This window comes from Bipolaris oryzae, assembly GCF_000523455.1.
Source record: "Bipolaris oryzae ATCC 44560 unplaced genomic scaffold scaffold_231, whole genome shotgun sequence".
Lineage (NCBI taxonomy): Eukaryota > Fungi > Ascomycota > Dothideomycetes > Pleosporales > Pleosporaceae > Bipolaris > Bipolaris oryzae.
The window spans coordinates 22,199-34,616 of record NW_006911507.1 but is presented as its reverse complement, the minus strand read 5'-3'; the positions used below and the strand labels follow the sequence as shown (position 1 = coordinate 34,616).

Below are 12,418 nucleotides of genomic sequence, written 5' to 3'. Positions count from 1 at the left end.
CCCCCCATTTCCTTGTGTTTGTGTACCAAAAGACAGAGTAAATTGTATCCTACAAACCCTTCATGTTTAATTTTGTTCGTCGGATATTTCCTATGTGTTGTTTTTTTCTCCTTTGTACACTTGGTGGCTATCCTGTGGTTCTTTTTTCCTGTACGAGTATCTGTGGGGCGGTGCAGCTAGTCTTGGCGTTTTCTCTGCTTGTGGCAGTGCTGCGGGAACAAGCGAAGTGTGGCTGATCTCGATTCCTTCGGTCCGTGCACCTACCCCGATCGCCGGGCCCATCAGTGCACCAGAGTGGGGATCTGGGGAGGGGCCATTGTCGTCTGAGCTGTGCACAAAGTTAAACGTGTTGGAAAACAAAATAAAAGAGGAAATGCTTAAAGAGACGTCTGTCATCATGGTGGTTCTACCTTGGTGTGCAACATGTTCTGGGTCGGCTCCACCTTTCATTCGGCCATACATACCTACGGACACTCTCGGACCACCGGCCTCTCTCGGGCTTCGGGCAATCTATCGGCCGTCTCCGCCGCCTCCTCAGCCATGAACCCAATTTCACACCAATCCTCCCCTTCCCTGTCCCACTCATCTTACTTACTTCGTACTCACTCCACTCCATCCGATTCGCTTCATTTTGTTGTGGCTATTCACTTGCCCCCCTTTGCAAGTTCCCCCAGCGCCGCTGCCCACACGAGATACCATGTCCGACTCGCCCCAGCATCGATCCACTGCTCGTCCCAGAATCCGTCGATTCCATCGCGGAAAAACGCATAGCTGGCCTTGGGATCCACAATAGCTAGGTTGGCATACAGTACAGACCGCCACCCTCCTGTGTTTTTGTGCAAGCTTATGCATTAACAAACGTGAATCTTGGCAGACCATGATAGAGTGGGATTATCTTTCTCACCATCTACATTTGCCTTTCCATTGCTGAAAAACTTGTCCCATTCTTCCTTGACGAATGCCCGCGGTCGGATTAGCGACGTTGCCGGCGTAATGGGCGCCATGTGGATACCATGGACGAGTTCGGGCGCAAGGCCAAAGTATGCTTTTGCAGGACCAACTGTCAGCAACGTTTATTTTTCTGCATGTTGCCTGATTCTCCTTGACAACTCATCGTCTTCTACTGGACCCCAGCTTACAGCAAATACACATGGTGCTGTGACGCGCATACGTACTCGCATGATCTACTTTGTTCTCAAACAAAACACCGCACACTTTGTTCTGCACGTAGCGCACCGGATGGTTCCGGTTCCCCGTCTGCAGGTAGATGTATGTGTTGTACGACCGTGCCTGAATCGCCAGCATCAGGTTGCCTGAATGGGTTTGTGCCATGTTGTTAGTCCAACTTTTCTGCGTTGCTCAGATGGAGGAAGAAGGAAAAAACGCACCTCTCCTCTCCATATTTGCGTCGCCGATGATTTTCCCCCACATCTTCATCGCAAAGCTAGAGAATGCATCTTGCCCAGTGCTCTCCATGTCTTTGCCATCAGCACTCTCGAACAAGCCTTTTGCCCAGCTGTGGCCATGCCACCAGTCAAACGCTCGGAAAAAGGGGTAGTCTCGGCTGTTGTAGTCGCTTTCGGCAAAGTCCTTGACCAGCATGTTTGTCCATGCTTTGTGGTTACCTCGATACAGCCACTCCGGGTCCAGATACCCAATGACAGCGGCCGTGTAGATGAAATATGCATAGTGGAAGTGATGGTCGTTGTAGTAAGTATTTCCAAAGTCAGCCGACGAGTCGGTAAAGCCGGCTGATGAAACGACGCCTTTCCAACTATCATCATAGTAAAGCGCGTGCCGTTGCTGGTTCTCAACGTACTTGGAAAACTCTTGTTTGATTTTATTTAGGCCAGTGGTAGCAATCGCATCGTGGCCCAGTATATCCTTGATGACCCACAAGATAGTCGCGAATTTGGCAAAGGCTTTACCTGCGTAGTACATTGTCTCTTGGGGTATACGCTCCGTCATTGCACGGCGTAGGTCGCGCTCCGCCACTGCCGTGATGAAGGCGAGCACTTCGGGCGGGTAGCGTACGTTGGCGTTGGAGGCCAAAGTAGGATTCCACGGTCCAAAATGCATGGTAACAGGCATGTTGGGCTCGACAAAAGTCAGACGATCAGCCCACACAGCTGTTGCCATTCCTTTGGTTGAGGTGCGTAGTTGCAGGTTGGTGACTTGCTTTCGCATGTCTGGATCCAGAGACTGTATATGATGTGGTAAAACGAACATGAGTAGTGGAGAGCGACCGATCTTGGTATACTTGAAGGTATAACTGCCTTTGCTGTCTTGGACAGTAGCACTGAGCTTGGCCTCGCATACGAACGCACCGCACGCGCGGTCGTACATCGCCTCTCCTTCACTTCCTAGTGGGTTCTTTGCTACCTGAATAGTCCCTTTGAAACCTGGAGGACCGAGTAAGGTGTTTTTGTTGAGCATTCGGAAACTTGCTGCATCATAATCGATATCAACTACCGGGTTGACATACACAACCCAGCGGTGGCCATTCTTGTCATTGAGACGATACTTGACGTTCCGTCCTAACAGCGTTGGCCCGGTCATGTCCACGAAACCTCGACGACCCGTGTGAAGCATTGGTGTCGCGTCTCTATATCCAGCTGTGACGAAGCTCATTCCTTGTACAACCGGAAAAGTAATTTTCGGTTCATGCGGAGTTGAATGGGGTCCAAGGTTGATATTGACAGAGAAGGGAAGATGCGTATCGGTAGTGAGCGTGGTTCGGGCGTCAAGTTCGACCGCCGTGAGGACAATGTGTTGCTTGTGTGGTGGATTGACGTAACTGTTGGCAGGCTCCCCAGGTTCATACACCAAATCAGCTTCCTCAATATGGCTCACACACATACCCCATGTTTGAACCATGCCCAGCTCCGCAAGGCCTTTACCCCACCAAAGGCTGTAAGGATGAGTCCATATTGGTTGATTTTGCTTTCCGAGAAACGTATTGGCATAGAACTTGTTCGTATGCAAGGTCCTCATATCGTCATCTTCCACCCCCTTCCTAGGCACTGGATGATGACGACCGATTGGAATTTGTGGGAGTATGTCATCTTCTTGGATCTTCGTGAAGATGTCATCAGGTATAATATCTTCTTCCATGCATGACACATCATAGCCAAGGGAGCTTCTGATACTTTGACGGGCAGAACGCCAAGGTCCCAATCGTGACTCTTTCCTGGTGGGCTGCGGAGTTTGGGAGAGCGGGTCGGTCGGTCGTGACTGGGTTGGGCCCATGGAAAACTATTGTGTAGCACCTCAAAGAGCGTGGAGCTGTCGATGCGAATATCTAGGAGCGAAATGGGCTTGTTTTGATGAATAAGGTGAGGGACGAATGGCGCTCTAGGAAACAGTGAACATCAATTAGGATGGCAGTGCAGACAAGAGTACTCATAGAGAAGAAAATAATAAAGGGCAGTAGGGCAGTTACAGATCTGGGAAAGGGCTAGGCGACAGCAAGACTTACTTGATAGATGCCATGAAATTTGCGCATTTGCGCGGCGAGAGCTCCATGTGTCAGTAATCCCATCCTGGACGCATCGTGATCGTTGTAAGGTTGAATAAAGTAAGAACCAAAGCATTGAGAAGACAGAAAATTTGTAGAGTTGTTATAGGACTACGTAAGAAAGCTTCGTATAGTTGTGGTGTTGGTTCCTCCCTCGCAGTCGAACGGCGCTTCCTCTACCGTGGGTCACGTGACAACGAGCTCAGTCCGTTACAGTGACAGGTGAAGGACACAAAACGGCAATGAAATATCTTCATTGCCTATATGAAACAAAGAAGAATTTTTTTACCACATTCATACCAGCGGCTTTCGTAGCGGCTTGATAATACCCTGTTTGACAATAACCCTCGGCCTCGTGACATCTTGGTGCGTCTTCTTGGTGACCCATTCCTTGCCCTTTGGTACCCGCAAACTTCTTTCATACTGCTCCCTGTTCTCAAATGGGAACGGTAGTTGGCTGGCCATATACTTGGTATTAGGCTTGACTCTCCTCTCATTGATGATGACCTTGTCCAACTTCTTGTCTTTGCGCTTGGAGGCGTCGATGCCAGGCTTGTGGGTTACGGTTTTGGCACCAATGTTACGCTTTTTCTCAGCCTTTGACATGCCTTCTCCGGTCCAGGCACCCCAGCCAGGAAGTATGGAAGTGGTTTCAGTCGTCTCTTCCTCAGCAATGGTGGCCTTCTTCTCAGCATCAAACTCAGCGACTACATCATCACCCGCAAAGCCTTTGGCTGTGAGAGCCTGGTTGCGCATGACAATGTCAAGGTCAATGCCCTCATTTTCAATGTCTTCATCGTCCTGATCTTCATCGTCGTCTTGGCCACCCAACACGGTCGCCCAACCATCGTCATCAGTGGCAGTAACGCGCTGCTTGAGGAAATCGTCCACTTTGGTTTCTTGAGTCTTCTCAGCAGGTTTTGACTTTTTCTGTACCTTTGCTTTTGCGACTGATTTTGGCGCAACAACGGCTTGTTGTTGAACGACAGGCTTCGAGACTTCTGTGACAGGGAAAATTTCGGGTTCCTTTGGCGCCTTCTTTCCCTTCTTCGCCTTGACTAAGAAGGGGTTGGAAGAGCCACTCTCATTCTCTGTTGTTTGGGCTGGCACAGCCTTACGTTCCTTGCGCGTACCGTTAGAGAGACTACTGATGCCATTTTTCTTTGGCGTGGAAGACTTGTTCGAGGATGACTCTGGTACAGAATCTTCGTCTCTTGCAGCAGGCTGCTCATCGTCTGATCCAGCATGCTCTTCAAACTCGCTGCGGCCGATTTGTATTGCTGGAGCGGCGACATTGCCATTAGGTCCATATCTCCGTCGTCCAGCTTTGGTTGCATTCTCGTCAATCTCGTCTTCATCACTGTCTTCGCCAGCAAGCTCTCGGCGGATGCGCTCAACAGCGTCGTCATTCTCCGCACGTCTGGCAGCTTCTGACCTTTGCATAAAAGCCATCGCTCCCAACTTGGACTTGCCAGTTGAAAATGGGTTCTCCTTGAGCTTGCCAAGAGACTTTTGAAGTGCATCTTCATCAGAATGCTCGTCATCTTCGCTTTCTTCATCGCTCGGTACATCAGAGCCCTCTTCGTCGTCGCGGATAGTCTTGCCCTCAACGCGGCGACGAAGCTCCTCGTTGCGCCTAGCCATTTCTGTCACGCCATCAAGCGCGCCCTGGTCCCATGCTGCTCGTCCTGTAGCCTTGATGCCCTTGGCCCATTTGCTTTCGCGATGTTTGGCGCCCATGCGCTCCTCAGCGCGTCGACGATCGTTGTACTCGCGCTCTTCCTCGGAAAGATCAACACCGTCGGCCTTGAGTTGCTCTCGCTCCTTCTCCAGCATCTTCTCGCGCTCCTTTCGGTGCACGCGGCGGTAAGCCTTGCTCTTGATTTTTTTGATGCGCTTAGCGCGAACTTCCTCGCGGAAGAGTAGCTCGCGCTGCATGCGCAGTTCAGCACGTCGCTTGAGGACTTCTTCCATGGGGAGTTTATTGGTTTGGAGCTCTTCCCACTTCTGCAACTTTTCCTCGTCCTCCTTGCCGTTAGACAAACCACTTTGCTGGAGAATAGACTGGATGGTGCTTTCGAGGTCGTTTGCAGGAGCAGCGGTTGTGGTAGGCTGGAGAGTCTTCTCTCCCGTAGGTTCGCCCCCACTAGCATTTTGTAGAGGGAACATGAGATGCTCAGCGCGTCGGTTGCGCTTGATCGTGTCAGTCCACCTTTCGAGGGTTTCATTTGCTTTAGCATTGGCAGCGGCACGATCAAGCTTATCTTGTGCACGCTTTGGTAGGGGTGCATCTAGCTTCCGTGCAATGTCGTTACGTTTCGATGACTTGTCGTCTTCGAGTAGTTTGAGCGCTTTCTTCTTCTCTGCGTCTGCGGCCTTGGGTTTGAGACTGAGTAGATCTACCTTTCTTGCAACACCGAATTCATCTGGTGCAGCAGACTCGTGAACCTCGACTCTCTTGCCCTTGTGCTTACCATCCTCTTTGGATGCCAGGGATGAGATCAAGTCTTGTAGTTGTGCCTGTCGATCGTCGGCGTCATCGCTCTCGTCGTCAGAGAACGACTCAAAATCACCGTTTGATCCCATGACATCGTCGTCGCTTGGCTCGTCATCGCTGTCGCCAGGTTCTGAAATGCGCTTCTTCTGCTTGTTCTTTTCTCTCCGCTCCTCGGCTTCATCTTCCTCATACTGATCCAGCGCAGTTGCCAAGTCAATAGCATCTTCACCCAGGTCGTCTTCGTCGTAGTCCTCCTCACCGTCCGCACTGTCGCCCTCGTCCAGGTCGATGTCGCCATCCTCATCTTCCAGATCCTGCTGTCTCTTAGACTTTTTCGGCTTGTTCTTCTGGCTCTTTGAGCTGCCCCGGAATGTGTAACCCTCGAACCTTTCTTCGTCGCTATCACCAAAGGCTTCGTCAGAGTCTATACTGTCATCGCTGTCGTCATTGTCAACGTGGCCCATTTGCCAGGTATTGCCCTCAGAGTCGCTGCCTTCGTCGTAACTCTCGTCGCCCGTTCTCCTCTTTCGCCTCTTGGGGCCCTCATCTTCGTCCTCGTCCTCATCTTCCTCGTCGTCGTCATCGTCGTCGCGCGCTCGCTTCCGGTTGAAGGCGGGATCGAATTCGCCCAGGCGGTTCTTGCGAATCTTGGGGCTATCCAGATTCTCGTGCTCGGCTATGGCAAAGGCGTCAAGGGCGCGCTTCTGCGACTTCTTGGGGTTTCGCGCATTGGAGCGACCTTTTGAAGAAGAGCCACCGCTCTGAATCGAGCTTCTTGCAATGCGAGGCGGCATCTTGGTATTGTGGTGGTGGTGAAGGTCGCTGGGGCGGGCAAATTCAAAAGTCGAAATCTTGGCTGCACTTTTTTCGAGTCGTGGTCCGTGCCACCTCCGCGCGAACTCCGCAGCGTCCATCAACCTCTGCGCATACCGACGTCGCTGTGGTATTGCTCGCTTCATCACACGCCGACGAGCGGACCGCCGCAATGTTCAAGCCCACGCCCTCTCTGCAGAAGATGCTGCGGCGTCTGCCGCTCTCCCCAAAACAGGCCGGCAAGGAATACTACAAGGGAAACCGCGTGGGGTCCATGGGCACAATCAACAAATACGGCAACTTCACACCAGACTGGAGCAAGATACGGACATATGTGTACCCGATACATGGCACCAAGAATAGCGAGGTATGTGCGAAATGGCGCGGGATTGTGTCCTGGTAATGCGCCGAGGACAGTAGGCTAATAATGAATAGTTGACGCCCTTTGTGGATGCAAGTCTAGAGAAAGTACGAGACTTGGACTCGGGCACCGCGCAAAATTACCCCAAGCACTTCACCGGCGAAGACTATCTGAGAGCTTGGAAGATGTCGGGTGGACATGATATTGTGGAGACTGCAGATGGCGCATCGGATTCGAGCCGAAACATGCCAACACCTTTCGAGGAACGACCTGCGACAAAATCATGACAGGCATCAAGCGGATAGCTGGGAACAAATTTTGCATTGACGGCATTGCTGGGAAGGGGCTGAGCATATCTGGTGATTGTGTGGGGAGGCAGGGTTGGGCGTTCAGCTCACCAGTCCATATGAAAATATCGAAGGAAGGCCTCCTAGGAAACGCTTGAAAGGGCGTCGCATGTATTGTACACTACTTTTTGGGTATCATGCTCCCACTGAACCTATACCAATAACATGAACCACACATTTACAATCCACATCTCAAGCCTCTTTCCTCACACCAAAAAAGTAATTTCCCCATTGCTCGCTTCCTCGGACTTCCTTCCACCCTAGCCCAGGCACATACATGACGCCCATGCTCTTCACATTGCCCCATCCTGGCTGCTTTGCAAACCAGTTCCTCAGCTCCTCCTCATTAACATATTTACTCCACTCATGCGTTCCCTTGGGTACCATGCCCAGCACATCCTCCGCAATCACATTCGTGACCAGCCAGCTCGTCCATGTCCTCGCTATCGTGCTCATTATGAGCCACCCACCAGGCTTTACATGCGGTAACACATGTTCTAGAAACGGGCCTGGCGCGTTGACGTGCTCAATAACTTCGAAAAGAGAGACAATATCGAACGCCTCTGTATCCGAATTTGGGCGAGGGAAGTCTTCGATAGAAGTGTTCAGATATGTGAGTTTGCCAGGCGATGTCAGCACAGGGTCGCGGCGCTTGTGCGCCTCGGCAATAGTGAGGACCTGAGGCGTGGGGTCGATCGCCGTGACAGACGTGGTGGTTGGGAGCCGTGCAGCTGATTCGGCGAAGATTCCACCGCCACAACCAATGTCTAAGTAGCGGAGCTTCTGGCCTGGTGTGGGAGGGGCTGTGGTGGAGCGACATCGCGTTATGAATTCGTGGCGAAGAGGATTCATCAAGTGCAGGGGCCGTGAAGGGCCATGGGGATCCCACCATGATGACGCGAGCGCATTGAAGTGGGAAACCTCGGTTGGATCGACGGTGGAATTGGGTGTAGGGTTGTGGTGTTTTGGAGGTGTGGTCGTTATACTTCGCGATGCCAACGCGGGAAGTCTGTGTAATGGCATAGGTCTTTGGAATAGACGAAAGCTTGGCGATTGTGAGACATGGGTTCGAATTGAGTCTATTGCTCTCGTGGGATTTGGTGGCTTCATTGTTGCTGTGTGGGTTTGCAGCGTTTCTTTCGGTGCATAGACGACTCGCTATTGACGTTGATGTCACCAAAAGTTTTGGGGACGTGCACGAACATCGATCGCCATGCACCTCAGCCTCGGCCCCGCGTTATGCGTCCACAGTGCCACTCCTTTCACCTATGTATACTGAATTGAAACATAAATCAATCGACTTGAAATTTCCCACGGCTTGCTTTGGCTTTCTTATCCCCCTTGTTGCTTCAATGCGTGATATCTGGATTGATGGCAGGCATGCGAATAGCATCGATAATGGCCATCTCTGGACCACCTCAAATTATGGACTGTTATCATGCGTCGACATAGAACTCAGTACTTCAGCTTATTGTCTAATCTCAGTACAATTAGCAACGCGCAAGTGAAGGTGAAGGTAGGGGTGACGCTAGAAATTTAAATAAGATCCTCTCTCACTTAGCCCCTGTTGTTTCTGGACTCACACCAAACTTCTCAAAATATTATTGCTACTGTCTAACGATAGACTATTTACATTTAGGATACGACAGATCACCACCAAGGGATCACAACTGTTCAAGGAATTAACATAGCCCGCTATAAGCCGGTCAGTCGCAAACCTGTCATACAACAGACAGTTCGCACCGACCGATCGGACGTCGAACGTAATGGTAAGGTGGCTAGACTAAAACTTTAGAGAAAGACCGCATACTATAAGAACATGCTACTGACTGGCAACAAATATATATCCGAAAATGTAGAGAAAAAGCTAGATAGTGAAGCTAGCGATGATTCGGCCGTTGGCTCCACCTTGGACAAGCACCCTCAGGTTCCCAAACGCTTGAGGGAACCAGATTCTATGGAGCAGACTGTCAGGAATAAGGTACTTAAGCCTTCAGGCCGTGAAAAAGTCACTTCTCCTCAAAGGTCAGCATTGTTTGTTGCCGGTACACCATATATCGTCGGCACAGACGGCATACCCACACTGCCTAGCAACTGGCGCAGGTTCCTCTTCAAACCTTTCAGACGTTTCGCGTTCGATGCCTATAAGGCGTGGCTGAGAGTAGCTCTCATGCCTGGCGTCCAACCGAACACGACGGCCTACGCTTTAGCTGGTTTCTTTACCCTTGCGTGCAAAACTCAACTTGATCAGCAGCTTGTGGATAAGGTCTGCCAGACTATTCACCGCAGCATATGAATAGTTTCGAAGATAGACGAAAACGTGGAAGAGTTGGTGTTGGATGTGCAGTTTGAAGCCATCGAGAGCTTGACAGAGCAGGTCGAAGGGTTGAAGGGGAAACTGAATAGGGGATGCCGAATGACTTCAAGCATCGCATCATGGAATCATGGAATTTGGTGGAGTATAAGCAGGACGATGTAGTGGGACCTGAGCGAGCTATGGTTTCTTGAGTGTCAGAGGAGCGTATTCATAGCAGGAATGCATGTAGATGTTCCCTCAATCAAAATTTTGTATGAAAGCTTCTTCCAACTCGTATCCATACACATATACACGCCACACGTTTCATTTACTGCGCTATTATCACTTCCAGTTTTATCAGGGTGGTCTTACCAAGAGGCCTATGATTCTCGACATTGAGAAATGTTCTCAGGGAGCCAACGAGACTTTGCTAAATCGGCGAACAGCGAGATATAATAATCGCTTATACAATGCGTGAATAAGGGCTTGAAGCGTAGAGTCGAAACGAACGGGAGAGTCACGACGGAGAGGATTTGTATTACCGCTCGCGGACTGTAGAGACTCTCATCGCACAGTCTCTTGTTAGATATAAAGTATTCTCAGGAGCGCTCTGTAACCCTCTAATCCGCGTACAGGGTAACAGATCCGGTTAGTCGTGAACAGTGAAAATGAATTGTCGAACACCCTATCCCTTCTTTCCTTCAATAAAAATCTGCATGTGAACAAGATTTGTTTCCTAGGATGGGATTCTGCGTTCATTCAATCGGAAATTGCCAACCATTTCCAGGACATTGTTGCTGGAAAGCTCTTTTCTTTTCCTTCAGTCGTACACTTCGCTAAAAGCGGACCATTTCCTATCTTCAGAAGTCAAACAGCGACGCTTTGGAAATTGTTGGTACTCTAGGCGCCGTAGCCTCGGTTGGCAATTTGTGAGGACCATTCTTGTTGGATACTGTCATATCATAAGCATATCGCTTGAATTGCGCGGGGAAATTATACATACCAGGAGCGCCACTCTTGCTTCCGACTGCTTCTTTAACGCCAGTGTCCACTTGTTCTGGAACCTTTGGAGTCATACACCTCTCGCGGAATGTCTTCTCGTCCATAATCACAGCGTCGCACGGTACATCTGTGGGTGGTAAGTGTTATGATACCGACAAGTGACACAAATGACTTACGGTCTGGTTTGCTGTCAAAGTCGCATGAATATACACAAGTTGGAGGCAACGAGACCCACTGCTCCGCTTGATGCAGATACACCCAGACGACTCGGGGCGGGCAGCCATCCCACCAATAGCTGCTTCAGTCGTACCCGCGTGGATCTGCCATCTCCAGGATCGAACGAGGGCTGGAGAAGCAAGAGTTTGGGAAACAAGAATACTAGAACGAAATTCCTGTAGAGTGTGATGGAAGAGAGGTGAGTGGCGTCGAATGGCTATTTCGCAAGGAGCAGCACGTGAGTGCAGTTCGTTTGACACCACGAACTAAACCAAATTGAGAATCGACATTCACCTTGACGAGTAGGCGCAGGGCTAGTTCTGCCTAGAAAGTGGGGCTGTATTGTCTCACTGTACTCCATATCTGCCCGCGTCCTATCACTTGGCAGTCCGTCACCTCTACACTTACTTCTTATCCGCATCCCAACACGCGACATATAAGCAAACATATTAAATCCTTCTCCTTACGAACAAGAACTACATCAAGGCAACATGCTCCCCCCGTCCAAGGAAGAGGCCGAGCGTTTGTTCCAAAAGGGAGAGCAAGTCACGGAGCAAAGCAAAAGATGTAGCAAAGATCGAAAAGTGCAAGGAAGAAGTCTTAGACCTTCAGATGAAGCTCGAAACCATTACTGCAGATGAATCAGACCCTCTATTGGACGAGCTCATGAAAATGATTACGGAGTTGTATCATCTTCTGCATGGCCTCTATCCAACTACCCGCGAGGATATTGGCAGTATCAGGGAGTGGTTGCAGAACATAGCCAACTTTGCCAGGAACGTATATCGTGCAGTACTCTAGGCCGCTGAAGAAGAGGAGCAGGAGGAACTGGAAACCACGGTACCTACTCAAAACACTTCTCCCTTCGCTATAATCGCTAACAAGATTCAGATTGACTCAAATACTATGGAATTCAGTGGTCTTCCGGCCAACGACGCCGATGCTCAGGTCCCAGCCTCAGATGGTAAGGCGGATGATTCAAGCCACGGCCTCGCCGGTCACGCTGCCACGGACTTCTATCTCGATGCTATGACTGAACCCAAGGACGAGTTCACCTCAACCTCTAGGTCTAGCTGGGGCGATAAGACTGGTTGACTGAACTGGAGCTTGCTGCACAGTGGGTACAGAGAGGAATATGGGAGTGAACAAATTGAATATAAATTTGCAGGTTTCAAGTAGCTCGAAACCAAACGGATATTTCTTCAGTATATTTGCATGTCATGAGACGTGCTACTTCTTGCTATTCGCACGTCAACATCTTTGTGTCGAACAAAACCACAACACCATCACGCCAGGCGTAGATCATTGAAAGTCCCGCGCTTGTCAACCAACGGTAAACAGAGAAGAGAATTACTTGAATATGAAAATT

At 50.2% G+C, this 12,418-nt stretch overlaps 7 protein-coding genes across 7 annotated transcripts; 3 read left to right on the top strand and 4 right to left on the bottom strand.

Moving 5' to 3' along the window:
* Positions 1-644: 644 nt before the first annotated feature.
* COCMIDRAFT_41068 (glycoside hydrolase family 81 protein) lies at positions 645-3,249 on the bottom strand (the record flags this gene model as incomplete). Its single annotated transcript, XM_007694658.1, has 4 exons — positions 645-826; positions 905-1,045; positions 1,140-1,313; positions 1,389-3,249. The coding sequence occupies 4 exons, from the start codon at positions 3,247-3,249 to the stop codon at positions 645-647; spliced, it is 2,358 nt and encodes a 785-aa protein (XP_007692848.1).
* Positions 3,250-3,811: 562 nt separating this feature from the next.
* COCMIDRAFT_108293 (uncharacterized protein) lies at positions 3,812-6,808 on the bottom strand (the record flags this gene model as incomplete). Its single annotated transcript, XM_007694657.1, has 1 exon — positions 3,812-6,808. One exon carries the CDS (start codon positions 6,806-6,808, stop codon positions 3,812-3,814), a length of 2,997 nt encoding a protein of 998 aa, XP_007692847.1.
* A 191-nt stretch (positions 6,809-6,999) lies between these two features.
* Positions 7,000-7,475, top strand: COCMIDRAFT_108287 (uncharacterized protein; the record flags this gene model as incomplete). The annotated part of the gene is made up of 2 exons (XM_007694656.1): positions 7,000-7,194; positions 7,263-7,475. 2 exons carry the CDS (start codon positions 7,000-7,002, stop codon positions 7,473-7,475), a joined length of 408 nt encoding a protein of 135 aa, XP_007692846.1.
* Positions 7,476-7,727: 252 nt separating this feature from the next.
* COCMIDRAFT_108264 (uncharacterized protein) lies at positions 7,728-8,645 on the bottom strand (the record flags this gene model as incomplete). The annotated part of the gene is made up of 1 exon (XM_007694655.1): positions 7,728-8,645. One exon carries the CDS (start codon positions 8,643-8,645, stop codon positions 7,728-7,730), a length of 918 nt encoding a protein of 305 aa, XP_007692845.1.
* A 328-nt stretch (positions 8,646-8,973) lies between these two features.
* Positions 8,974-10,014, top strand: COCMIDRAFT_30458 (uncharacterized protein; the record flags this gene model as incomplete). Its single annotated transcript, XM_007694654.1, has 4 exons — positions 8,974-9,051; positions 9,175-9,240; positions 9,331-9,801; positions 9,844-10,014. The coding sequence occupies 4 exons, from the start codon at positions 8,974-8,976 to the stop codon at positions 10,012-10,014; spliced, it is 786 nt and encodes a 261-aa protein (XP_007692844.1).
* Positions 10,015-10,691: 677 nt separating this feature from the next.
* On the bottom strand, positions 10,692-11,410 carry COCMIDRAFT_30457 (uncharacterized protein; the record flags this gene model as incomplete). Its single annotated transcript, XM_007694653.1, has 5 exons — positions 10,692-10,783; positions 10,835-10,960; positions 11,010-11,012; positions 11,069-11,179; positions 11,344-11,410. 5 exons carry the CDS (start codon positions 11,408-11,410, stop codon positions 10,692-10,694), a joined length of 399 nt encoding a protein of 132 aa, XP_007692843.1.
* Positions 11,411-11,661: 251 nt separating this feature from the next.
* Positions 11,662-12,144, top strand: COCMIDRAFT_9516 (uncharacterized protein; the record flags this gene model as incomplete). Its single annotated transcript, XM_007694652.1, has 2 exons — positions 11,662-11,829; positions 11,941-12,144. 2 exons carry the CDS (start codon positions 11,662-11,664, stop codon positions 12,142-12,144), a joined length of 372 nt encoding a protein of 123 aa, XP_007692842.1.
* Between the last annotated feature and the right edge of the window lie 274 nt (positions 12,145-12,418).